General features: G+C 48.9%; 1 protein-coding gene across 3 annotated transcripts in view; it reads left to right on the forward strand.

Annotated features, from left to right (window-relative positions):
• Window positions 1–26,367, forward strand: part of LOC144170178 (uncharacterized) — a 46,990-nt gene that overhangs the window by 16,988 nt on the left and 3,635 nt on the right. For 2 of the 3 annotated variants that reach the window (XM_077699798.1, XM_077699799.1), the window contains exons 10-17: window positions 2,174–2,299; window positions 4,607–4,697; window positions 9,702–10,075; window positions 15,329–15,673; window positions 16,312–16,440; window positions 18,489–18,678; window positions 23,436–23,677; window positions 25,708–25,947. In XM_077699798.1, the coding sequence (XP_077555924.1) occupies window positions 2,174–2,299; window positions 4,607–4,697; window positions 9,702–10,075; window positions 15,329–15,673; window positions 16,312–16,440; window positions 18,489–18,678; window positions 23,436–23,677; window positions 25,708–25,947 (1,737 nt within the window). The remainder of the gene's footprint in view (window positions 1–2,173; window positions 2,300–4,606; window positions 4,698–9,701; window positions 10,076–15,328; window positions 15,674–16,311; window positions 16,441–18,488; window positions 18,679–23,435; window positions 23,678–25,707; window positions 25,948–26,367) is intronic. The other variant, XM_077699800.1, reaches the window with a different exon arrangement.

The raw sequence follows: 26,367 nt of genomic DNA on the forward strand, positions 1-26,367 counted from the left end.
TCCGAGCTCATCACTACTGTGCTGTGCCTCCTTACAGTCTCTTAACTGCTTACAGTGTGCCTGGGATGTTAGCCTATGGGTTCCAGCTCTCTGGCTTTCTGCTGTGCTCACTGTTGTCCATGCTCTTAATTTTGGGAGGCTGTGGTTGCTGCCACGGCCACTGCCCTTGCTAAAGCAAAACCTTGGCTGTTGTGCTCGTGCATGCTGTCAGACGCACTAAACCTGCTTTTATTCCAGCAAGTGCCTTTGATGCTTTTTTATATCTATAATCACTTTCTGGCCTGTCCCCGTGAATGTTTTTAGAGCCCATTCTGGAGTACCACTTTTCCCTGTCGCCGCCTTTTGTGCAGACACTACTCAGATAGTGTCTGGTGGTCATGTGCACTTCAGAGCTAGTAGTGCCTTGTGACATCTTCGTGTGCCTGTTCTCTGTGCACAACCAATGAATTTACCATAAGACCGAAGATGGCAACGATCACAGGGGTAAAATTGTAAGTTGTAGACACCAGTGCTTTGCATTTGGCTTCGTTTGCTACTTTTGGGCATTCGTGCGGTTTCAGTGTTTCTCCATGAGCCATTGCTACGAGCACGTGTTTGTTTGCTATCGCACTGCACTTATTCACTGCCTGGTACTCACATGGGTTCACGTTTCACTATTAACTGTCAAAGCATTAAATTTGTTGTGTTCAGTTTATACTTTTATGCAAAATGCCCATACAATTACACCTCGATGTAACGAACTTCAATGTAACGAAATCCTCGATGTAATGAACCACGGACTTTTTCGTAACTATGCACACCGTGTATTTTCACCCTCTGTGTAACGAAGTCCCGTTTGCTGGAATTTCACTGTAACGAAGTTTCATGGCAAATTAGGCACGAAATTCAAGTTGTAGAGGTATATTTTGTGAGAGGCAAGCGCCGAAATGGGGCTTCAATAAAGCGCGAACAGCAACATGGGCCGCCCAATGCCGCAGATGCAGCGAGCCACGGCGTCTGTGAGCGAGCCCCTTGCCTACAAACTGTGTGGCGTGCATACACGGCTTGCGCACTGTTTCTGTTTCTGTTGGAGCTTAACCGTCTACGCGGGCATCAGCATGAACCGCATGGAGTGTTTTCTCTCCGCAAAAACGCAAAACGCGCCCCGCAAGCCACAGGCGCGCTGACGCAGCCGCGGAGACCACCCTCACGATGTGGGTCGCTCCAGCGACCGCTTCTAACCGCTTGCTGAAACTCATCTCAAGGGGCAAACGAGAGGGGCACGCGAGAAAAGAAAAGATAACGAGGGCGAAATTTTCACAGTAAAACGTCATACGCGCTGCTTACGAAAGCGCCCATCAAATATCCTCCGCGGTGGTAAGCCTAATTGCCTCTGGTGGGGCCGCCGCCGCCGCATGCCGCCGTTTTGCCCTTCGAGTTCGCTCATGCTTGTTGGGTTTCATTGTTCCAGCAAGCATTTGTGAATCTTTATGAGCCTTGCGCGCATTTTTTTCACACCCGCGCCTGCGATTGCGCGGCGGTGGCGGCTTCTGCCTCAGCCAGGAAGTGACTCACACTGCACGCGGCAGTGGGAGGAGCCTGACCAGTTTCGCCAATGGAGAGGCGCGCACCTTCGAAGAGCTCGGGGATGCCGGCTGGCCAGATGATTAGGCTTACCGCCGCGGAGGATATTTGATGGGCGCTTTTGTAAGCGGCACGTATGACAATTTACAGTGAAAATTTCGCCCACATTATCCGCTTTTTTTCTCGCATGCCCCTCTCATTTGCCCCTTGAGTTGTGTTTCAGCAAGTGATTAGAAGTGGTCGCTGGAGCTACCCACATCGTGCGGGTGGTCTCCGTGGCTGTGTCAGCGCGCCTGTGGCTTGCGGGGCGAGTTTTTGCGGGGAGAAAACGCTCTGTGCGGTTCACTCTGATGCCCGCGTAGATGATTAAGCTCCGATAGAAACAGAAACAGTGCGCCAGCCATGTGCGCGCGCCATGCTTTATTTTGCAGGAAACGCTTCCCGGGATGAACACTTCATTATAACTGCGAATTCCAATGTAACGAAGTAACTTACGAATTTTGCCGACTTTGTTACATCGAGGTTTAACTGTATGTGCGAAAAAATGAAATCGGTGCTAACCAAAGACTGTGGTGTTGGGTACTAAGCGTCTTTTGACGATTGCATGCAGGCCCTAGAGCATTTCATCGCACCAGGGCAGCCCGGTGGCTTACAGCCTTTCGAAATGCCTGCTCAGGCATCGCGGCCTTCTGAATTTGGCGGCCCACAGCCTGCTGGAGGCAATGAGGCTTTCCGGGTAATTGCACTTCTCTTCTCTCTTGACTGAATGCTCACACTCAAGAAAACATGCGGAGAGCCCACGACATACGGCATGGGTGTGTGGCGTTCCGCATGTGAAAGTTGGGGGAGCTTTTGCTTGTGTGTGGGAGTTTCAAGCCCCTTGAAGTGGTGTGGCACCCCATTCCAGGGAGCTCAAGATAGCGTTGAAAAATGGGTGAGTTGGTAAATGTACAGGACAAAGGGAAAATGCAGGACATTACCACTTGTCCTGTGTTCCTCCTCCCTTTGTCATGTCTGTTTTGCACAGCGACAAGTTAGTGACATTGCTTTGTGGAATGTGGAAAGGTCACCTTGGGAGTACTGAAAAAGCCACCACACTTGTGCAGAGATTTATCTTAGGTCTGGGCGAGAGTGTTGGGGACTATACTGCAGCTGCGGCAGCAGCAGTAAGTGCTCTTAGCTAACGGGTATGATGAGAAGGAAAGTCATCACTGACGACTGTCGTAACATAGTGGAACCAAGCTTAAAGGGACACTGAAGTGGTGATATGTAAACATTGTGGGATTACTAGCGCAAATTGTAGTCCGGAGTCCCCAGGCCATGTTTCGACCACTCTGGGCGCGTTTACGCGATTTTATTTAGTAGAAAAATTAATTCGAAAATGCTGTCCTCTTCTCTTTACGCTCGCCCATTTTCTGTGGCGTTTTCGTGTGACGTTGGGAGGAGCCGAGCTCGCAATTGGCTGCGCTACTGCACGGCTCCCCGGCCTTCAGACAGAGTCAGTCGGCCCAGCGTTTCGTCCGCCGGCCGCCGACAGGTCGTCGCAATTCGTTCGCTTAGTTGAAACGAAACCAGGACACGTTTGTGAATGGAAGAATGTGCCTTTTCTTTACTTGGTTAGTTTGTACACTGTATCTAGCTCCAGGTCAAGGTCGCTTCACACAAGCGCTGCACAAGCGCACATGCTACGCTTCGCTGACTGGTACGCCAGTAGGAAAATATAAGGCCTCTTGAAGGCGGTAGAAGAGTCAGCGAAGTCAATATAGGTACTAAGGAAATAAAATAAACTGATATTTTTACCGTACAGCGTAAAACTAGGGCGCGGGAAGCACTTTTTTGCGCTGGGCAAACAAGCACAGCGGCCAGCAGTACGACTACGCATCTGCGAACGCTTTTCCGTCTAAGAAATGCAATTGCTAGACGTGAGATATTGTGGAAACTTGGGGGATGCTTACTGCACAAGCGCAAAACAACAAATAGTCACCTAAGCTGCTTGGAATGCTAAAACTAAATAAAAGTGTAAACTGTTTATACATTATATACCTTATATTTCCAAGGCCGGCAGCGCTCGTCCGTGGCCGAGTAGTTTGGAATGCTAGGTATGTCAGCGCTAGTGTTTTGCAAGTCACAAGTTCGAATCCCCGCGGGTACGTGCTTTTTTTTTATAAGTTAACTTTTTCGTTTTCCGCCGATGTTTTCTATACTGAGTTCACCTTTTTTTGGGCCGCAACGTTCATTGCTCCATGAACTAGTTCACAGAACGCGCGCAGGCTGGCACTGGCGCGCTAGCGAGTTCTCGTTGGCGTTCTGTTGCCATAAGCACCGACTGCTTGCGGGCAGTGGGCACAGGCCAGAATCAACAGACCCTTGGCCTGGTGCGAACACGCTTTTTACGATACAGGCATGAGTGAGGCAAGCTCCAAATATAGGGGAAAAGCGCATGGCATTTGAGTGTCTGCGGGGACGCGGAGGGCGTTCATGCACTGCGTAGGCCTCGGCTAGTGAATGCTACGATTCCAAGCCGTCCTGGGAGGCTTATCTTATGCATTTTACAGCCGACAACATGGCAGAAGCGCGGTACGATGATTACTGAGATATTGAGAATGCCCATCCAACAACGCCATTGGTTGTGTTTTACAGAACCGAAACCGAAACCGAAACTTGTTTGATTGCTAACCTTGGGCATCGTCCAATCACGGTGCCCCCTCCTCCCAACATCACAGCCTTAGTTGGTGCGGCCGCCGCAAACCGCGCATGGTAGTTTTTCTTCTTTCGCGCTTTGTAAAATAATTACCGATTTGTCAACCGGATAAACGATGAAAAGTGTGCTAATTTGAGCCAGTCTACGCAGTGCAATCAAAAACGGGAGCTTGACAAATTCACTTCAGTGTCCCTTTAAGGGCGGTGACACATGGCTGTGCGGCACGCGAGGAGGATAGCATGATGAGTGCTAGTTGCTTTACGGCAAGGCTTGCCTCTGCTAGTGGGTGTGTACTTTTAGTTTTTGTGTGCAATGAACGTATTTCTCGCATTGACTTTGCAGCAGCCTCAACCCTTGGACCCCTGGCGGTCTCCTCCTGCAGGCAGGCTTCCCCCCGATATAATGACACCTCACCAACAGCAGCAGCAGCAACGTGAGTGCACCCTCTTTTTTAGTGCTCTTAGACTTGCAATTGAGTTTCCTCCAAGATAAGCATGTTGCAGCAAACTTAGCATTGCACCTCATTTACAAAAGCTGCTTTGATATGCTACCGATGCAGATACACAACAGTAGTGGTCTTTGGTTTCATGTAAAAGAATTTACTCTTTGCACATGCCATACGTCTTGTGGCATCATGAGCATGTGGCTGGTGGTACTTACAGTATAACGTCGTTAAAACAGACCATAATAGTGATCACGATTTTAGTCTGCAGTAAAAGTATGGACAATCTAAGTACTGTTACTACAGACTTTTATGCAATCATGAATGAAGTCTGTTATAACAAGATTTTGAACTTTTCAACTGTCAAAAACAAAACAGAAAATACAGAAATAACAAAGTTAGTACGCCAGTCATTTTTTCAACATTCACTTACAACTGAAACAGGTTGGTATTTAAGGGGGCACACAGGTCTCTGGGACCGAAAAAGTGCCAAAAAATGCACTTTTCATAAGCATCATTTTTCAAATGTACAGGTCTTTTTCTCCCGGTTTGCGAAGTTTTTCCCCTGAAAAGTCGGTACTTGGGCAGTAACAGCTACTATAATTCTTCACTGCTGCGTAATGGGTGGTATCGCAGCGATCTTGGTCTCGTTTGAAAGAGCGGACTTCGGTCTTCAATTTCCCACCACTGCGGTTCCTGCCCGCTCAGTGGTAGAGTGGGAAACATGCGCCAAAAAAAGCATAAATGCGTGTTCCTATTCGCCGGCGAGCGCACATGACTAGACAGCGCGATGCGATTGGCCAAAGGCGGCATCTGTCATCTGCTCCATGCCGTTGTCGGCGCAGTCAGGCGCCATATTGCTCGGGCTCTGACTATGACGTTTGCGATGTGGAAGGCAGGAAGAGAATCCCGCTCAAAGAACCGGTATGGCAAAAAGGGAAAGAAATCCAACCTCGAGAATCTCAGAGGCCGTTCCGCACCAGTGAAGAGCGATGAAGGAGAGAGTGACCGACCTTCCGTGGCTAGTGACGACGCGCTTTACAACATAGGCCTAGCGCCTCCGCTGACTGCTCATGATAACGCCTCCGGCAGCGACCGCATCTGTCTCGATACAGCAATGCTGCACCCATTACAAGTGGCAGAGGTGTGTCGCAAGTGGCAGAGGTGTGTCGCTACGCGGAAAACAAGCTGCACGAGCGTTCTTCTACTGGAGCTACACAATGGAAGTGCAGCCTGTTGGACGATCCTGACAATGCCGCAGCCACGTCGCTGGACGAAACAAGGTTTGTGATCGTCAGTTTGACCCAGCTGAACGAACTGACACGCGCGGTGAAAGGCAAGTTGTGCTCCGGTGATGTGGAAATCGGCAAAGAGGACAGGGAGTAGGGCCTTGCTGTAAAGCTAATGCTCAAGTGCACGAACTGCGGCAACGTGTAGGTGGTGTGGAGCTTGCCGCGCGTTGACGGCGAGAGCAAGGGGAAGCTGTTTGCCATCAATGGTTTGGTTGCACGCGCTATGGAGTCAACTGGAAAGCAGCAAATGGCATTCAACGACATGTTTTCGTCGATGAACGTTTTTTCGTGCGGCCTGCACAACAAACGGGGCAGAGCTACGCTAAGACTAAACTGACGCCCACAGCTGTTCGCGCATCGCAGAAGGTGACTGCAGATTGCGCACGATCAGTTCGGCAACTGTACGCAGAGCTCGACCTTGCGAGCCCGGGCAACATCGCCGTGTCAAACGACGGCTCCTGGATGACGAGGGGGCACTCGTCGCGCATCGGAGTTGGCACAGTGATCGAGTTATTCACGGGGCTCATGCTCGATTATATCGTGCTCTCGAATTTTTGTGCCAGCTGCGAGCGGGCGCCCAAAGAGAGTGACCCTTCCTACGAAGAGTGGAAGGCGAAGCACCTCTGCCAGAGAAACACCACCAAAAAAGCTGGGAAGATGGAAGTGGAGGGTGCCGTCATTCTGTTTCAGTGGTCGCGGGAGCTTCATAAGCTCAGGTACACCACAGTGGTTTCGGATGGTGACTGCCGCACCTACCCCTGCTTTGAGAGATGCAGATGTTTATGGTTTCATTAAGATCCTCCAAAATGGAGTGCATCAACCATGTGCAGAAGAGAATGGGCACGCAACTGCGCAACCTCCCAAAGCAGAGGCCAGCTGGCTCTGAGAGCCTCAGTGGTAGGGGGCGGCTGACTGGCGACCTGATCAACAAACTGACCTCATACTATGGCTGGGCCGTCAAGTCCCACAAAGGGGATGTGCCAGCCATGCACAAGGCTGTGATGGCCCTGTAGTACCACGTGACATCCAGTGATGCCGTGCCAAACCACGGCCTCTGCCCCACTGGTCCTGACTCGTTTGTGCCGCCAGAACGCTGCCAACGCCAAGGGGGAGCCAGCCCCCAAGCACTGCTACAACCTGCCTCCCCCCACATCTGCGAGGCCTTGCTTCCTGTGTATGAACGGCTGGCGGACCACCAGCTGCTTGGGCGGTGCCAGCGCGGCAAGACACAGAACAGAAACTAAAGTCTTTACTCGGTGATATGATCGCTGGCTCCCAAGGAGCGCCACGCATCGCTGCACAGTGTGGAAGCTGCTGTCGCGGAGGCTGTGATGCGGTTCAATGCTGGAAGCCAGTTTATTTTGTTATACAGTTAAACCTCGTTGTAACGAGACAGGCTATGACGAAATAATGGATATAACGAGCAAATCGTACAGTTAAACCTCGTTGTAACGAGACAGGCTATAACGAAATAATGGATATAACGAGCAAATCGTAATTCCCCTTGAAAGTCCCCATAGAAACCAATGTATTTAAAACCTTGTTTTAACGAGGTAAAATTCCCCCATTACGGGATATAACAAACAAATTTCGTTGAGAAAAATCAAATTTTGAGCTAATTTTACAACAGTGTGCAACGCGGATTTGAGACAGAGCGCGACGCGGCAACTGTATTAGCAGTTCAAAACTCCCGCCACGCGCGCGAAGCTGGATGGCACGCCATGCGGACGCTGTGCCCACGAAGCCCCCCCACCCTCCTCTCGCTGCGCACGGCATGCAGACAACAGGGCCCTTCGATTTACAGTCTCGAACTCACCATGGGCTCCCCGAGAAGCAGTACAACGTTTGATTTTCCCATGTATCCCTATGGCTTCGGGGAAACCTCGGACTACCCACGGACTATCCGCGGTGAGTCAGAAGAACCCTGATGCATACGGTGCACGCGGTTCCGTCGCCTCTCTCTCTCTCTCTCTCTCTCTCTCTCTCTCTCTCTCTCTCTCTCTCTCTCTCTCTCTCTCTCTCTCTCTCTCTCTCTCTCTCTCTCTCTCTCTCTCTCTCTCTCTCTCTCTCTCTCTCTCTCTCTCTCTCTCTCTCTCTCTCTCTCTCTCTCTCTCTCTCTCTCTCTCTCTCTCTCTCTCTCTCTCTCCTCCTCCTCCTCCTCCTCCTCCTCCTCCTCCTCCCCCCCCCCTGTTCGTACCGCTGACGTCGCTGCGTAGTTGTGTGGGCGTGGGTTTTGGCAGTCTTCAGCATTATTTATCGTACTGCACACGTGATTCCAACAACGCGAGTGCGACAGGCGGGAAGCGAAAGCGAGAGACTATCACGGTTGAACAGAAGACGGCTATGATAAAAGCCGTCGCATCGGGCGCGAACGAAGGTAAGGTGCACTCCGTGGTAAGCTGGCAAGAGGCTTTGACGTGTGGACGAGTACGCTGTCCACCATCGTGAGCAACCGAGAGTCCATCGTCAGCGCTGTTGTACGTGGCGTGAAAGGTAGCACTAAGGACGACGTCGGAGGCACTAGATGCGGTGGACGTGCTGCGCCGCTACTTGGGCGCGCACGAGGGCGGCGAAGATGGCGTGAACATAGCGGCCGCAGCTGAGGGAGCCATCGCTCGCATCAGGAAGGTGCATCAACGTCCAATTACGGACTTCTTCGTAGCCAAGTCTGTTTGAAATACGAGTTTTGAACTGCAATGAAGTAGGTTCGTGACTTTTCCTTTTTACCTCCGGAATTTGTTTATTTTACTGACTACCGCCGTGCGGCAAGATGCTATTTCGTCCGCTTTTTGTTTTAGGTAACTACAATGCATAATATTTGCAGAAAATGTCGGCTACGGGTATAACGAAATATTGGTTATAACGAGCAAATCGCGGCGCCTCTTCAATTTCGTTATAATGAGGTTTAACTGTATCTCGTTACGTTATGAGGTTTGAGTGTAGATGTGCAGGTCTACACGGTGAAACAGATGTCATTTGATAGTGATAGCGGTGAGGATTAGCAAGCTTGCAAAATTATAGTTCGTGCCTCTAGAACATTTTCATACATAATAGATTTTAAATCAAAACAAATAATTAATTTTTTAAAAAGAAGAAAATCACCATTTTATATGACATGAGTAGACATCACAAGCCGAAACAAGTCCACAAGAAATCCTATCAGGGAGCAGTGAAATTTTTTTTTATAAGTACTTGTTTGTCTTTCATTATTTGAAAAACAATATGAAGGAGAAAATATAAGATTACTGACAGTTTTTAAAAACGGTATTCAGTGCTCTTGTCTAGTGATGCACCACTGCTGTCGAGGCTACTTATTTGGCCGCTGATTCACTTTACATTTAGCCGCCAAATGCCATTTGCCTCGAATGTCATTCAGTGTTCTCATGTAGTGCCGAACTAATGACATTTAGAGCAAATGACACTTGCTTTAAACATCATTAGATCTGCTGTGTGACAGGGGTATTAGTCTTGGTGGGGTCATGTCCTGACACTCTCCCATACTTGGCCCTTGCTCGCGAATGCTGCATTCATTTTTTCAAGTTATCCAAAGATGCAGCTTTCTTTATGGTCTTAGGGGTTGTTCAACTTTTGTATTGGCCCTTCAGTCACCGAGTACATTGATGAGTGGGGCTAATGTGCCAACAGGGCAAAGCCTTTATTTGTCTTTGTGCCTGAGTGTTCCTTGTGTTCCTTGTTCACCCAGGGACACCCATGCGGCAGCAGCAGCAGCAGCTTCACCATCCCCCCCAGCATCCCCAGCAGCAGCAGCTACAGCATCCTCATCAGCAGCAGAACCTCCACGGCCAGTTTGGGGTCCCTTTCCCTGCGGCCGTTGCAGTGCAGCACCAGCAACAGGTGCTGCAGCAGCAGCAGCAGCAGCATCATCAGCAGCTTCAACAGCATCACCATCAGCAGCAGCAGCAGCAGTTCCATCAGCAGCAGAGGCAGCAGCGGCCAGGATCGCCCATGCGTGGTGTCCACCCGTACCCTCCCGGCCCAGCCTTCCAAGGGGGCCCCGTGACGACAAGGGAGCCCGGGAGCCCCATGGGACGCCACCCTGCCGGACCAGCCCACCTGGTGCGAATGAGACGCAGTGGTCTATTTCTGAGCGCGTACTTTCGTGCGAGCTTCTGTGAAAGCTTCGGGCTACAGGGGATCCTTTTTGAATATGCTGAGGCTGACCTGAGCTGTGGCACTTCTTATAACATTGCAGGTCAGGCTTAGCGTTGCTGCATTTTTATGAAATTGGTCCTCCCATTTACTATCGTGTGCAGTTTGGTTTAGTGGCTAATTGGATGCATTTGAAACCCAGCATTACAAAACACAGTTTTATGAAACTCGTTTTCGTGAAAATCGAAGGCAGGCTGACTTGAGGGCTGACTGAACAGAGTCTCAGCACTGAGGAAACATTCGGCACTTCTTTGCTGGAGCATGAATGCGCTTTTCTTTTTACAGCTACCTGGCATGAAGTTCCTAGTGTGTCTGTTCGCTCTTTTATGTATCGAATAACAAGTGTGAGTCTAGAGGCCAATACCATTTTTTCTGCCTTCGTAATTTACTACAAGACGTGTTAACCCACCTTGGCTGAGTGAACCAGTAGCGGCTGCGCTGACTTTAACCTGAGAGGCTTCACCAGCGCACGTGCAATTTTTTAGAAGCTGTAGGTTGCTTATTAACACGCAGGCAGTTTGCTTGTGTCTTGTACAGTGGAACCCCGATAATACAGTCAGTCCCGGATATATTGAAACGGGATATATCGAATTATTACATATATCGAACAGTCCAAACACCCCCTTGGGAATCCTATGCAAAAGCATAACACCTTTGTATGCGTGTATTGATTGATTGATTGATTCTGGGGTTTAACGCGCCGACGCAACACAGGCGATGAGGCGCGCCGTAGTGGAGGGCTCCGGATTAATTTTGACCACCTGGGGATCTTTATCGTGCGCCGAAATCTCGTACACACGGGCGTTTTTGCTTTTCGCCTCCATCAGAAAAGCGGCCGCCGCGGCCGGGAACCGAACCCGCGACCTCGTGCTCAGCAGCGCAACGCCTTAGCCACTGAGCCACCGCGGCGGGTGTATGCGTGTATGAATGTGCCCACCGTCACATTCGATATATCGAACGCCTTGCCACAAGTGCAAGTGCGCTTGTCCTGATGGAGCTGTAGGCGAGGATGATGATGATTTCTCGCGAATCGCGTCGCTTGGATGGCCTTCAACACCTGCTCGGCCTGCTCGATGCACTATCATGGGGATAGGCTCATGACAATGAGCACACAGGCGTGATTGGATGTGAAGGGGGAAGGGGGAGGGGAAACCGATGGGAGGCGTGACCCAGCGGGGGCTCTGCTGGCATAGGGTCCGGCGCGGTGGGGTGCGTGTTTGTTTTGGTTTTGTTTGCGGCGGCGTGTCTTCGGAGCCACATGGTTGTGGAAAAATGGTAGAATTTGGACTTAAAGACAAAGACGGACATCATTACACCGGTGGAAGCCAGTGAAAAGAAGTTGTCGGTTGCAGAGGCATTCGAAATTGCAAATTTCTTGCGGCACGTTTGAGCATGACACTGTGCAGCAAGCTGATGTAAGGTGAAGGCAGCGCAACCCGACCATTCTGGATCATGTCGTGTGCGTGTTCTTGCAGCTGGTTCTGCAAAGCGCTTTTGTTGCGGCTCCAGGCATTAGGTGTTTGGATACAAAAGATGGTGGGTGTTGGGTGCCTCAAGGGTGAATTAGACAGCTGTCAGCATTCCCATGCGAAATTCTGTGTGGCGCAACAGCACATAAGTTCGTAAGTGTTGACGACGACATGCAGGCTGTGGTTGATCACAACAATGCGCCTATCGCGGCGGGGATCACCATTACCCAAGAACCGAACCTTATTAGTGACCCTGACGATGTTCCCTACCGTCTACAGCAGGCGAGCTTGAGTCACTATTCAGTGTAATTTGGGGTCATGGCGGCGCAGTGGACGGCGCCGGGCTTTCTCATTTGAACGGCGTTAGTAAGCGTGAAGGCAGTTTGGTCACCTTCATGACTCAAAAGATAATGCCAGTGAAGCTAATGGATGTGTTTTATGCTAGATAAAGTGCGGTGGTCGTCGCGCAGTGTTTCGTATTTCCCGTTATTTGAGGAACAAATGGGGAAGCTAGCGCTCTTCGCGATGTCGGAAAGCTCCCAGTGGTGTGCGGAGTTTTCAGATGAGCTTCAGATGGGCATATTTGGTATTTTTAATTTGTATTTCGAACTATTTTGCAATTTCCTTGGACTCTGATATATCCGGGATTGACCGTACGACTTTCAAGGGACCACGCGAAAGGGTCGTATGACTGGGGTGTCGTATGATTAGGTATGGGTAAATGCCGCCATAAGAGACGGTCTCACGCAACAGGTGGGCTAAGGACTTACTTAAATTACTATATTTAGTGCATTCTCATGTAATTTGCAAACCCCTAACTGAAATCCCTAGTTTTTAGAAAAAAAAAACATCCCCCCCCCTTCCCCCTTATCTGCCTCCCCTTCCCCCTGCAATGGCTGCTCTAGTCCGCCAGCCACGTACCATGCAACCCCTATACTGTCTGGTACTAGCCTGCCAGCCTGCACCTCACGCGCTCAAGATAGATAAGAAGGCCAATGCGGCGGAGAAAGTTGAGAGGAGAAAAGGCAAGGGGGTGAAACTGCCTAGGCTGACCCTTGTGGCGACAGGAGGGGAAGAAAAATGAACGATAGTATGATGTGATGATGGGAGAAAAAGCGGGAAAGAAAGGAGCAAAGCGACAATCACCGGGGGGCTATCACGTATGTTTTTTCACGTTCGTCGACTCGATGGGAGTTCCAATTGGTGGTCCATCCACCGGCCACCTGTACTTGCGCATTGGCGCTCTGGTGCCGCAAGGGGCCGTACCAGCCTGCTTGCTTGAATCTGTTCAGCAAGTGGTCGGGCCCACCACAGACTGTTTACCCTTGCACATCAAGCAGCGTCAAACAAGGTTTATAAGAAATCAAGGCCTTGATGAGGCAGTGAAGCGGTGTAACGGGCCGCACACACCCAGGTCAGGGTTCGCTCAGGTCCTTCAAAACCTTGAAAACCCTTGAATTTAGAAGTGTCGATTTCAAGGCCTTGAATGTCCTGGAATTTTTAAATGGTCCTTGAAAACCCGTGATTTTTCCCGGACAGAATCAATGGCCCTGTCTTTTCACAAGAATTTAAAGTGTTTGTCATGGATTTTAGGTGTTTGGTGGATTTTCATTATTACAAGGCAACATTGGGAGCAGGCACTTGTCAATCCAATCCATATCACGACACAATCCAGTGAAAGCCAGCTTCTGCTCTCTATCATGCATTTTCCATCTAGTCTGTGGACGCTTGCTCATTGCATGTTTGCTGTGCCTCATACGCTCTATCTACGTTTGCTTTTACGTGCAAATGGTGGACGTGTACATAGTTCATCCTGCTTTGAAGCAACACTTGCTCGATTTAATTTCAGCTGATACTCTTGCTGACAATGCAGGAGATGCAGGCAACATTAACTAAGTTTTTAAATAAAACAGCCTGAGCAAAAACAATGTGAAAAAAGAAAAACCTCTAAATACCAGCCATGAATTAAAAAAAATGAAGCTGGGGGAGCATTTACGAACCCGTTAGCACCTATGTAAATGCGTACTAATATGCTTAGGTATTGTGCAATAAAAAACTGTTGCATTGTGTTGAAAAAGCTATAGATAATCTCAGATAAAACATTAGATGGGGACCTTGAAAATGTGTTTTCTGGTCCTGGAAATTCCTTGAAAACCCTTGAATTTTTGCTTTCGAAGCCTGTACGAACCCTGCAGGTGTTTTATAATCGGGGTTTTAGTGCACTTTGGCGTTTGCTACTGTAGTTTGACGGCATCATTGGCCTTGTTACCCAGCGTACGAAAGGGGCACCAAAGAGAGAAAAAAAACGAAGGAGGAAAGTGTGGTGATTGTGTGAGGGGGCGGGCGGTATGCCGAGGCGTGCGAGACGCTCCTCCGAAAGTGGAAGTGGGAGGGCAGTATGCTGAGGCCGTGCCAGACACGTGTGAAAGCTGCCCTCGGAGTCTAGTGGCGCCCGAGAAAGGAAATGCAGACATTCATAAAAGCAGTCGTCTTGTTCTTTCGAGCTCACAAAAAGCACAGAAGCCCAGCACGTGTGCTGCGTGCTGCAAGTACATCAGTCCTTCAGGTCCTTCGTTGCCTTCCATGTTGTGTGGCTCATCCGAACCACATGACATTAGCGAAGGAGGTTCAAACATGATTTGCAACTGCATACTCGGCGCCGCTGGCATGCTGCAAGATAACGGCCGAGTAGTGCATGAAAAAGTGTGTTCACTGATCACAAAATCACTTCATGAGACCCAGCAGCGAATGCACCTTGACCAAGAAGACTGCAGTTAGCGCTGCACATAAATTTCACATTAGGGAGTATTATAATCGTCAGCTTTTTTAATGCATTGTTCCTATGGGGAGCTTGCGGTGGTTCGTTGTAAGAAATGGTTTGTAAAACTGGGGGACGTATAATCGGGGTTCTACTGTATGTGGATGGGGAAATGTTTAGGATGCATTTATTTGTTTCTTCTTCAATTTTTTTACAAGTGATTCACTAAATAAATTTATTTATTTATTTATTTATTTCAAAAAAACCCTAAAGGCCCTCTGGGGAGGGTATTACATAGGGTAGGGGGGTTACAAAGGTGTCACATAAACTAGAACACGAACAAAATAAACACAAGAACTAAAAAATGGTAGAAATAATTAACATTGCTAGAGTGAAAACAAATACAAAAATTAGGTAGAATAATAAGAACAGCTATTGGTACAGTAACTAGAACAAACTACACCGATTATAACCACATGGTATATTACAACATGTCATCTGACAACGCAAGAACTGAATGAAATGAGGCAGTGAAATATTTTTGCTCAAAGCATTAGTAAATTTCGTGGTATTAGGTTCAGTAACAATGTTTGATGGTAGATTATTCCAGTCTATTGCGGTACGAGGAGCAAATGATTCGGCAAAAGCAACGGTATGACATGCGATGCGTTTGATGCGTTAAATGCCTCCGACTAATGCCTCAACTTCAAACAAATGCCTCAAACTTACTGAGAGACGAAGTTGCTATTTTAGCAAAAGCTTCTTTTTAACAGTACCTCCTTTTCGTCAAACTTGCTTGTCCCAGTCTGCATGAGGGGGGGGTTCAAGGAGCAAAATTTTAGGCTTTTGTGGTGGTGTCTGTCGAAGTGTGACTGTGTTAGTATTTTAGTATTTGGAGGGAAGTTGTTGACTGTCCTGGTGGGCTCCTCACAGGACCAGCAGCAAGCGCACCAGCAGGCACAACAGCAGCAGCTACAGCAGCAGTCACACCAGCAGATGCACCAGCAACAGCAGCAGCAGCAGCGCCAGTTTCACCCGCCCCCGCCGCAAGTTGCAGCGGGAAACGCCTTCATTCCCCCGGGACCATCCGTCCAGGGCGCAGGAGCTCCCCCGCCGCAGTCGTACAGGGGCCCTGCGCAGGCAAGCACGAGCTTTGCTGGCCCACCCCGTTTCCAGACGCCACCCCGTGAGCAGCACTATGGCAAGAGGCCACTGCCTTTGCAGGCAGGTGGCGCACAGCCACCATCCAAGGCGCTCCGCGGAGAAGGCAACCGTATGGTGAGCCCCCCTCCCTTCTTTTCTCAACGACCCTGCCCTCTTTCAGTGAGCATGTGACCGGCTCTGCAGGAATTGGGCTAAGTGAGTGGCACCACGTTGGTGTTGCAGGAAATAAGAATGGCGCGAGGGCGGGCCCCGCTCGTAAGGAAGGTGCCCAAGATCAGCATTCGTTTTCCAAACAGACAAATGTCATGATGCAAGGAACTGTGCTTACGGCACTTGTGGGACATGCGTGTGTAAGATAGTTGTCATCTGCTCCTAACACCACATTGCTCTGTTAAAGTGCAAGTTGAAATACACCTAACAAGATGTTCTTTTTTTTGTTCCTTTGGGTATCCTCTGCCATGTGACACCTACATTTGACTCACATGGCACACCCATTGCAGTTGGAATTTCACACGAAACTGCAGCCATGCATAACAGCCAGGCACACAAAAGGGTGGACATGAAAGTTGTCTGCTAGCATCTTAAGCAGTGAAGACAAATATCTTGGACAAGATGTCTCGTGTTACCAACCACCATGACAACCTTTGCAAGCCCGTAAGGGCTCACTTACGAGCGGGAACTGCCGGTGTAGTGCACTGTTTGTAAATGGACAACCATGGGTAGCCTCATCCCCTTTTTACCCCCTGTTGCAGCCTCGCAAGGGCAACATGGGCCCACCGGCGCGCACGGTGAACAACGCCAACATCAAGGAGGTGCCCATTGTGGACTACCTGCCACCACCCGAGCCCCAGAGGGAAACTCTGCCTCCTGAGATTGAAGAGGTGACCGCTCTGGGGCTGCAGTGCATGGGCCACGGGGCCTCGTGGGCACATGCTGCTTTACTTGGGTGTCCTGCACAGAACTGCAGGGGTGGAGGGGGAAGGTGTTATATAGCTGTGTGTAGCCGACATTGCACCAGTGGCTGGTAGGGGGTTTTTAGACAATTTCCTTGGCTGGCTTGCAAGTGTAGTAAGAGGGGGAGAATGCACGGGAATCCCAGCACTGAGGTGGTATGCTGGAGTGTGCCAGAGCCAGTGCATCATCATCATCATCAGCAACAGCCCACTAGGTCCACTGCTGGACGAAGGCCTCTCCCATCGGCCTCCAACCGCTCCTGTCTTACGCCGCTCGAGTTCACTCTTTGCCTCCGAAATTTGTTACTTCCTCCCTCCATCAGATTAATGGCATTCCCCTTCTGAAGCCATCTCTTGGTATCCACTCTATTACCCTAATTGTCCACCAGTTGTCAGTTCACCTAACTAGGTGGCCAGCCCAAGTCAACTTCTTTTTCTTTATTCGAACTATGATATCTTCTACTCTAGTTTATTCTCCGATCCAAGAAGCTCGTTTCCTGTCTCGAAGTGTTACTCCTAACATTTTTTGTTCCGTTGCTTGTTGAGCCGATCTAAGTTTGCTTCTTAGTAAGGCAGTTTCGGGATGTTTATTTATCATTACTTTAGATTTATTCCTTTTATTTTTAGTCCCACAGCTTAGCTTTGTTTAGTTCCTCAAGCATTTTTTGGAGGTGTTCTGCAGACTCGCATAGCAAAACCACGTCGTCTGCAAACCTGAAATGGCTCAAGTATTCTCTGTTTATCTGTAATCCCGTGTTTTTCCTGTCAAGCTTCCTGCATACCCCTCCGGACAAGCTGTGAACAGTTTTGGCGAGATGTCATCCCCCTGTCGTACTCCCTTACGGATTGGGAATTGGTCCTTGGCTTTTGAGGGATTAGCCTACCCATACATCCTTTACATATGTCGTATAGGAGTCTTATGTAGGTCTCCTCTATCCCCTGGAAATGCATACGGTAGGCAAGAACTAGCGAATGGAGAACCATTATGTGTAGATATGGGAGGCGGTCTGATGAAGTGAGGAAAGGACGTGAAACGGTGAGGGTGAATGCCTTACAGGTTGATGGAAAAAGAAGGAAGCAAGAAACAGGGTGACCTGCACATTTGGGCAACCACTCTGGTCTGCTATGGTCTGAAACTGTGTCACAGACAGGTTTCTGTGGTTCTGCTATGCTAGTGCCGGGCAAAACATTAACAGCCTCGAAAGCTCTTGCAGGTTTTCTGAGTTGACATGGGTTCACCGCGTGGGGTTCAGGGTTCCTCAGTAACCTAGCTCGCACTCAAGACTTAGCCGCAGTGCTAGCTCGGCTGAACTGCACCACGGATCGCCAAATGTCATAGCGGTGGAGAACAACCAGGAACACACACGACACCGGAATGTCCAACACCACCGTATATCGGCACTCTGATAACGTACGCTGAGCGCGTCGCTCGGTCCCGACAAGGCCAACTGGCCAGGCCAGGAGATTGGCACGAGGGGCGGACAAAAAAAGGCTAGGCGGAACAAACATTCTGACGTCTGCTCTGGAAGACGTCTGTTGTCGAAGGAGAGCTTCCCTTAGTCCACGCAGTCGGACCAGCCCGCCGCATCTGCAGTCAAACCAGTCGTGGGAGGGAGTGGCGTGACGCTCTCGCCTTACGGCGGGAGTGGGCGTCCACTGTATGGGAGAGAGGGCTCCTTCCATGAGGGATAGGGAACATTGCAGAACCCCGCGGTTCCCAGAACTTTGAAACAGCTGAGACACCAGCATTTGCTCTTACGCAACTGCTGTGTACTTGCACACCCTTCATTTACTGGATGTGCATGCTCCTGGTGCAGTATTAAAAATCAGGTGGTGGGGAAGCGTGGCTTGCGTGGTTTGTGCGTGGTTTCTTTGCGTGGTTTCTGCAGTTCTTGCTGTGGATTGGAGGGCCCCTCAGCTCGTATGAAAGGCCTGAGCTGTTGGGCTGAGTGGTGGGCTCCCCGCTTTCTCCCCAGGACGTGGCCACCCAGGAGCTTCGGCGCAAGATTGAGGAGCAGAAGAAGCTGCGGGACCAGGTGATGCGCATAAAGGAGGAGCGCCGCAAGCTGGCTGTCATGCAGCGACAGAGGGACCTGCTGGAGCGCCGACTCCAGGGCACAGCCACAGGTTCCAGTGGCGGGAGCAGCAGTGCCGAGCCTCAACCGGGTATGCACTGTTAATCATTAGGCACCCTCCACCCCGAACTGTCAGCCAGGTCGGCTCATGATAACGTTTCAGGTAACGGGGAAGCGAGTCTTAGCATTCCGAAATTTGGGCTATAAATCGGCGTCTTAAAATCGCTATTTTCGAAAAGTAGAGCTGTTTTTCTTTCAGCCAGCCAAATATCCAGACCTAAGAGTGTGTATTTGACCCATAATACCAATTTATAACACCGATGACAGCTAAAATTGACCAAGATTCGACGAGAAAATATCATTTTTACGACAACTTGCCACTCGGGTATTACATACGTTATGGCGGTCTCATTCAAAAGTAAGTCTTTTCGTTTTCGATTCCCCACCAGAATCGCTTCATTTCGTCCATTGGTTGCGAGTGAAACAGATGGGGGGGGGGGGGAAAAAAGAAAAAAAAAAAAAGACTGAACGCGCCGCCCAATTAAGGGGGGACGCGGCTTTCAACTTCGGAAAAATGACCAAAACATCGTTTTTTTGAAACCCGCATATTCGGCTTCTATGTTTCCTATTCTATGCGTCTGCAAAGTTTTTACGCTGAAAAGCGTCGCAAAGTGGCATAAAAAAATACTTTTGTCAGGCGCGGTGACAAACTATCAGCGCAAAAGGCCGAAAAAACGGCAATTTTCGGAGCGCTCTATCTCCGCAACGGTGCCACCGGGCGCGGCCATTTTGATATGGTTAGATCGGCCGAGCGATCGTCTTTCCGGTTCCGCTCGTCTCTTTTATCTTCGTTCATTCACAAACGCACAAACGGCAGAAAAGAAACGACGCACAAACGAAGCTAGAAATAGATGCTGAAGCGCTGTTGGTCCTCCGGTCGGGGCTCAGAACAACGACCCTCCTGATTGGATGTCACGGGCGCAACGCAAGATGGCGGCCGCCTGAGCTGCGTAGCGAGCGCATTGAGTTCATTTTCGCCGCTTCGCTCGGCCGAGTTTCTGTTCAATCTGTGGTATTCAACACGCACGTTATCGCGATGGGAATGCCTGAGATCGCGAGCCAGATTACGGGAAGTTGTGTGGCTCGAAAGGAGGAGGTCATCGAACGCTTCATGGTGCGCGTGACTCTACCGTCGCCAGACCCCGGAGGGTGACGCGGTGTGCGCGCTTGCGATAGCGGTTCGTGAAGTGAACTTTTAGTCGGGTTTGCGATGTTTACACGCTTAGTTATTGCTGTGTTTTGACTGTGGACTCGCTAGCCTTGAAAAAGAAACGGTCGACGCGTCAAACGCGCTGGCGCGCACGGCATAGCCGACGCGCATTGGAGCAGCACATGACTGGGCAACCGGTTACGATTGAACGCCAGTAGTTGTAATTAATGCCTGCGACGTTAGATTTAATCTTAAAAGCGACCTGACCAGCCATATCAGGTATAATTAAAGTTCGATATGTCGCGGTAAGCGTGCGCTGCGATGCGCGCGAGCCATATCGCCCGTATTGCGCAACGTTTCCCGTGCACTTGTAATTTTCATGCAAACAGGTTTGAGTTAGTAATATAGGAATAAAAATATGCTCTCTGCGTTAAAAATGTACGTTACTGTGGCAGCATTTAACGGCGATTTTTTAAGGGAAATTATTGATGCCATTGCTTAGGGCATACTGGCTGTGCTGCGAGAAATATTGGATGCCTTGAATGTCAAAAGTAGTAAAAAAAAATATGCTCTTGCATTGAAGTTGGGAGTTATGCAGAATACTCTACCAAGCTTCAAAGTAGCTCATTTTCATCCTTGTGGTATGCAAACTTTTGGCAATGAACACCTGCACGTATGAGTACTAAGTTACTGTGCCAGGCAAGATAAAACAAAAAAAGCCAAAAATGTTCAAATTTAAGGAAAAAAAATGCTTAACTTGTTGCCATGGTGACAACACTGCAAAAGGAGGTTGTCCAGTGCTATACAGCCAACCAGCTAACCTACTTTGCATTGAAAGCCCATTGAAACCCATCTTCCCCTCCGTTTGGTTTGCAAAGGGGGTATGTACTCTTCACAGAGGAGCTGAAAATGATGTTTTCTGGAAAGAGAAAGGCTGTAAAAGGCACTCCAATTTCAAGGCAAGGCCTTCCAGAAGCCCCATGTTCAAAAGGACATGAAAGGCTGCAACCGTGGCGACTTTTGATAAGTGAAACCTATGTTGCAACTTCGGAAGCCGTTTTCTCAAAACAGTTTTTTTTGCCACCTATGTCGCTTGTACCAGGGATTTCTTCGTGACCACTGGGTCTATTTTGATTCCGTTTCTTGCATTACATTCCTTGATGAACAGTTCAGGTCGTGACACTTTTGGTTTTCCAGATTTGTTTTTTGTGACTTTTTTATTGAAATAGTCGTTCACAGTCGACATGCCTGTTGCACATTAACCTCTAAAAAAATGAAAACCAAAAAACATTGTGTTGTAAAAAAAAAATTCTAAAACTGTCACGACCTCGTCCATTCATTTGGGAATGCAAAGCACTTCGAACAAGTTTTCTATCGTGTTTTATAAGCCGCTCAAGCTCGGTACAAGCGGAACAGAAAGAAAATTTAATACATAAAAAAGTTTTCAAAATATTAGTTTGAAATTTTTATGGTGTTATCACGGAAGCATTTCCAGTTGCTGTGCCAATTTTCATCAAAATCCACAAAGAAATAAAAAAGTTGATTTTGAAAGCCACGTCCCCCCTTAACTACTGACTGCACATGACCGAAGGGGTGCAATATGATAGTCTGGGCATTGCGGTTCGTCTGCTCGGCGCCCTCATAATACTAGTGTAACGACACGTGCTCTTCATTACGAAGACTGGCAAAAGCCCCAGGCAGTGTAAAACCAAAGTAAATACATCTATCGCTAACTGAAAGTAAGAACGAACAGCATTGTAACTGCCTAAAATACATTTTTTTTGCGCGTCTGGCAGCAACATATCGCAAAAACCACTCCGGGACGAAAGTAGGCTTAGCAAACCTGCAGGCCACCAAGACTTTGGCGTTTGTGATATGATTACGGCTGAGGCTGCTCTAGAGTGCGTCATCTGTAGATCTGCAGCAAATAAAAAGATGAGAAATGATGAAGCGGAGGCTGTCGCTTGCCAACGGTGCAAGGGAAGCATATTCATTCTGTAATCAATAATGTTGCGGCAAGCCGACCCGCATCACAATGCGCGCTGCCTTGTCGACAAGTTATTATCTGCAGACAGGCGATTTCAGAATGATACATGTTTATACTGTGCACAATGTGCAGTAAACACTTCAATTGGGCTTTTCTTAACTTTTTTTTTTTTTAGTGTTACAGACATTTTCAGATTTCCCCCCCCCCCTATTTTTTTTTCAGGAGATTTCTATGATTGTTAAATCATTGAATCAGGGATGAAATGAACTCCGTCCTGATGCTATTTTTATTGGCTTGACATGCCTCAGTTAATTTTTATGAGTAATAATATAACCTCATTAAGTTTTATGAACACCGTACTTGACATAATTAGACTAATTCTATCCAATCAACTATCTTTGCAGGAATATAAATAGCATCAGCAGGCATTGCAGGTGTTAAGCTACAAATCCATAGCATTTGTTAGAAAAAAAATTGATTAAAATTCTCTTAACGGTGTTAAGCCCGCAAGAAATGACCTTATTAGGCATCAGTATTTTCCTTATAACTCAGAAAATAATTATGCCACTTGAAAACTAATTACACATTTTCAGATAAGCTTCAGATGGGCATATTTTATATTTCGATTTATCCATATATCGAACTATTTCGCGATTCTTTTGGAGTTTGATATATCCAGGATTGACTGTACGGCTTTCAAGGGACCACGCGAAAACACTTGCACAGTGATTTTCATTAGTTTAGATGAATTGATAAAAAAGTTAATTTTAAGACCAGTGTCTCCCCTTAAATTATGTCACAAAACAGCAGTGAGGTTAGTGTAAAGCATTTCTTGGGCTTGCCAGGGGTTTGTCATTTATGAGATAGATTTTAATGGGCTTGTGACACACGGGGGCCCTTGGACATTGGCGCTTGTCGTTCTGGTGCAGGCTCAAGATATTAGTGTTCAGCAAAAGGAGCATGTTCTTCCTTTTGTGGGAAATTTCAGAGTTCTGCTGCCATTCATGCCTTCCTCTTTGCTCTGGTAAAGCATGGCATGTGCCATAGTTTGTTCCATCGATGACTTCAGCTGCCGCGGTGGCTCAGTGGCTAAGGCGTTGCGCTGCTGAGCATGAGGTCGCGGGTTCGATTCCCAGCTGCGGCGGCCGCTTTTCTGATGGAGGCGAAATGCGAAAACGCCCGTGTGTGCGAGATTTCGGCGCACGTTAAAGATCCCCAGGTGGTCAAAATTAATCCGGAGCCCTCCACTACGGCGCTCCTCATCGCCTGCGTTGCGCCGGCGCGTTAAAAACCCTACAACCAATCAACCATCGATGACCTCATGGTTGGGTTTCCAGTTAGCCAGTCAGTGGTCAGGTACGTGTGCGTGCGAAGTTTGGGGAGTCCTGCTCCTCTCTGAGCACTGTGCATCAGATTGCTGCGCTGAGCCGTGGGTTAACAGCACTGCTGAGGCCCAGGTCAGGTCTCAAAGAAATGTGTGTGTTGGGACCTCCAGGGCCAAGAGACAAGGTTGTGCCTGAAGCCACACAGGTTCCTTCAGGAGGGAAGGAGCGGCTTCAAAAAGAGGGAAGAGGCTGTTGCGGCTTGGCCTTGTGAAAGCGGTTCGTGGGGTGTTGAGGGAAGGACCACTTGGTGCTTGGCTGCATTGCAGGATCCAGCTCTGCCCCTGAAGGTGCCCCCAATGCACCAGCGGCTCCAGCCAGTGTGAAGCAGCGGTTGGGTGTGAGGTCCTCCCCAGTGACCGCCCCTGCACCACTTCCAGCGGAGGGTTCGTCTGCGCTCAAGAAGGTGGTCATCGTTCGCCGGGCGGGGCAGCAGCAGCACCAGCAGCAGCAGGCCGGAGTCTCGGCAGCTGTGCCAGGTTCCTCTGCGGGCACTTTGGCAAACTCGGAGGTGGGCAGACAGTGTTTGAGTGCTTGTAACACGCTTCGTATGCACCGTGTAGGCACATCAGAGGAATTTTGTGCCAGGTGGATTTATCAAGTGTCATTATTCCCCATGGTGATCCGTGTCTTTCTTTAATGCCTCCTTCAACGGTGCCTCAGTGGCAAAAATGTTATGCCGCTAAGTGTGAGGTCGTAGGCTGTATTCTCAGACATGCAGTCCGATGAGGCAAGGCACGTGTTTTGAGGTTTTTCACCGCATTGAAAGTCCCGAAATGGTCTAAATACGACGTGCCTTGCAGCCCACAGGTAACTTTGGCATGTGCAACCCCCGATTTGAGCTTTGTGAAGGTCCGTTTGACCTTGTAATGATGAAGTTTTCAGTGAGTGAGTGCTTCACAAGGATTCAGAAACATTAAACTGTGCCACACGCACAGTGGGGCCGTGATCTCTCGCAGCTCTCCAAAAACTGGAGTTTAGGCTGCTGAAACTGTGGGGCTGAATTTTTATTGCCAATTGTGAGGAAAGTGGCAGTTGTAATAAGCAAATTATTTGACCCATAACGTACTGCAAAGTTGATGAAGCTGCGCATGTTCATTTTTTTATCGTAGATATTTTTTGTAATGGTACTGTTGTGAGGCAGTTGGACAAACGCCGCTGTTATAACATAGCCTGTTGGGCCATTCACTTTGTGATGGGAGCAGTAGTGTTGCCCCGTTAGCAGCTCATCCAGGGTAAGGCGTGCATTGGCGAGCGTTCCACCTTGCATCACTGCTGAAGTTTGACACACCGACACTGAGAAAACATGGAAGCATAGGAATGCCACCTCGTGAAGGCGCGACAGACCCTGTAAATCACTTCTTGTAATTTCTGCCCAGAGAACACTGCCAAAGACGGGAGCGTGTCTGTAGGCTAGCAAAGGGCAGGGTGAGCCACAGGAAAGGGGCTGTGCTGGGTTTTTGGGCTCACGTGACGGGCAATGTGATATGGTTGGACTATGTTCAATAAACTAAGCCCCAGAATGTGCCGGGGCAGGTGCGGGGCCAATATTGCGGGCAGAAAAGGACCAACTTACGTCATCAATGCACCCCCAAATAAGCTTTTTTTTTTTTTTTTTTTTTTTTCCCTTTTTTTTTTTTTTCCCTTTTTTTTTTTTTTTTTCCTTTCATTCTCAGGGAGGTATTGCCCCTTTGCTGTGTGATATATTCAGGTGAATGTTTCCAGCTAAAATTATCTTCAGTTAAGCGCATGAACAGTGTCAGTTAAAATGTATCCAGGCTTGTGGTGTTGTGTTCAACCTGGATACATTTTAACTGACACTGTTCATGCGCTTAACTGAAGATAATTTTAGCTGGAAACATTCACCTGAATATTGCAGCAATGTTTGCTGAAGGGCTCTTTGGTACATTGTAACTTCAAGAAAAACAGCGCAGACGATGGGACTAAGCATGAAAACACGCTTGTGTTGTGTTTTCTTGCTTAGTCACATTACCTGCACTGTTTGCCTTGAAGTAATTGCCTATGTTAGTGCGAGCACCGTTGGCAGCATGTTATCATGCGCTCATGCATGTAAATATACTCTGAATGGGGGAGCTTATTGGTACCAGTTTTTGGGGTGTTTATATTGATATCCTTTACTTGTTTGTTGTCCAATTTTTCTAGGTTAGATGGGATTAACGAAACCCGGTGAGCATAGTGGTCTACCTAGTTGTTCACACTGTTCACAGCATCCCCCCCCCCCCCTCCCCCCTCTCTCTCTCTCTCTCTCTCTCTCTCTCTCTCTCTCTCTCTCTCTCTCTCTCTCTCTCTCTCATTCTCTATCCACACTCTTCTTTCCCTCTTCCTACCCACAAAGCAGTTGGCCTGGGCTTTTATTTTTATTTATTATTTTTTTCTTATTGAACTGTCTCTCTCTCCATTCAGAGCCAAAGGTGGGCTGCAACCAATGTGACTTTATGATGCTGTGAGCGCAGCGGATACGAGCAGATGTTGGAGCCCTCTGGAGCTTTCATGGGGGAACATTGTTGTCCTGCCCACCAGGTGCATGCCGGCGCGTCTCGGGGTGTGGCGAGCCTACAGGGCCGGGCTGGCCCCGGTGTGGCCAGTCGGATCGGCCCAGTGCGCGCGGCTGGCCTGGCCACGACCGGCACTCCTGGCGCTCCCCGGAAGGTGATCCGCATCGTGTCTAGCAACGGCCGGCTGCAGGCGGTCAACTCCGGGGCAGGGGGAGCAGCAGTACGGCCGGCCGCCCCAAACGCACCCCAGGCAGTGCGCATGCAGGCGAGTGACATCAGTGTGGTTTTTTAAATTTCTTACCTTTCAGCAAAGCAGACACCAAGTATTCATGAACTATCTGCACGCAAAGATATTCATTCGGAGCAAGACGACAGACAAACTTAAAAAGAGGTGGTAGCATCCGAATCTTCCTTATCACTTGCACACTTACAGAGGTTAGCATCCTCAGTGCCGAGAGCATTAGGAATGCAGCACTTGTGCACCTTCATCAGCATAACGTTGGCAGTAACAGCTGAACCATGGCCTCTTCTCTCTTTGACAGAGTTGGTGAGCTTTTGTTCCACTTCGGGAAACATTCACGGGTCACAGAAAGCCTTTCTTGTCCCTGCTCAGTCTAAGAGCGACGTCTTCTGTTTGCACCAACGATGCACATTGTTCTCTGGAATGCCAAACTTTCAACTTGCA

This window comes from Haemaphysalis longicornis, unplaced genomic scaffold (genome assembly GCF_048455015.1).
Source record: "Haemaphysalis longicornis isolate Haplotype H1 unplaced genomic scaffold, Haemaphysalis longicornis Haplotype H1 scaffold_2, whole genome shotgun sequence".
Taxonomy (NCBI): domain Eukaryota; kingdom Metazoa; phylum Arthropoda; class Arachnida; order Ixodida; family Ixodidae; genus Haemaphysalis; species Haemaphysalis longicornis.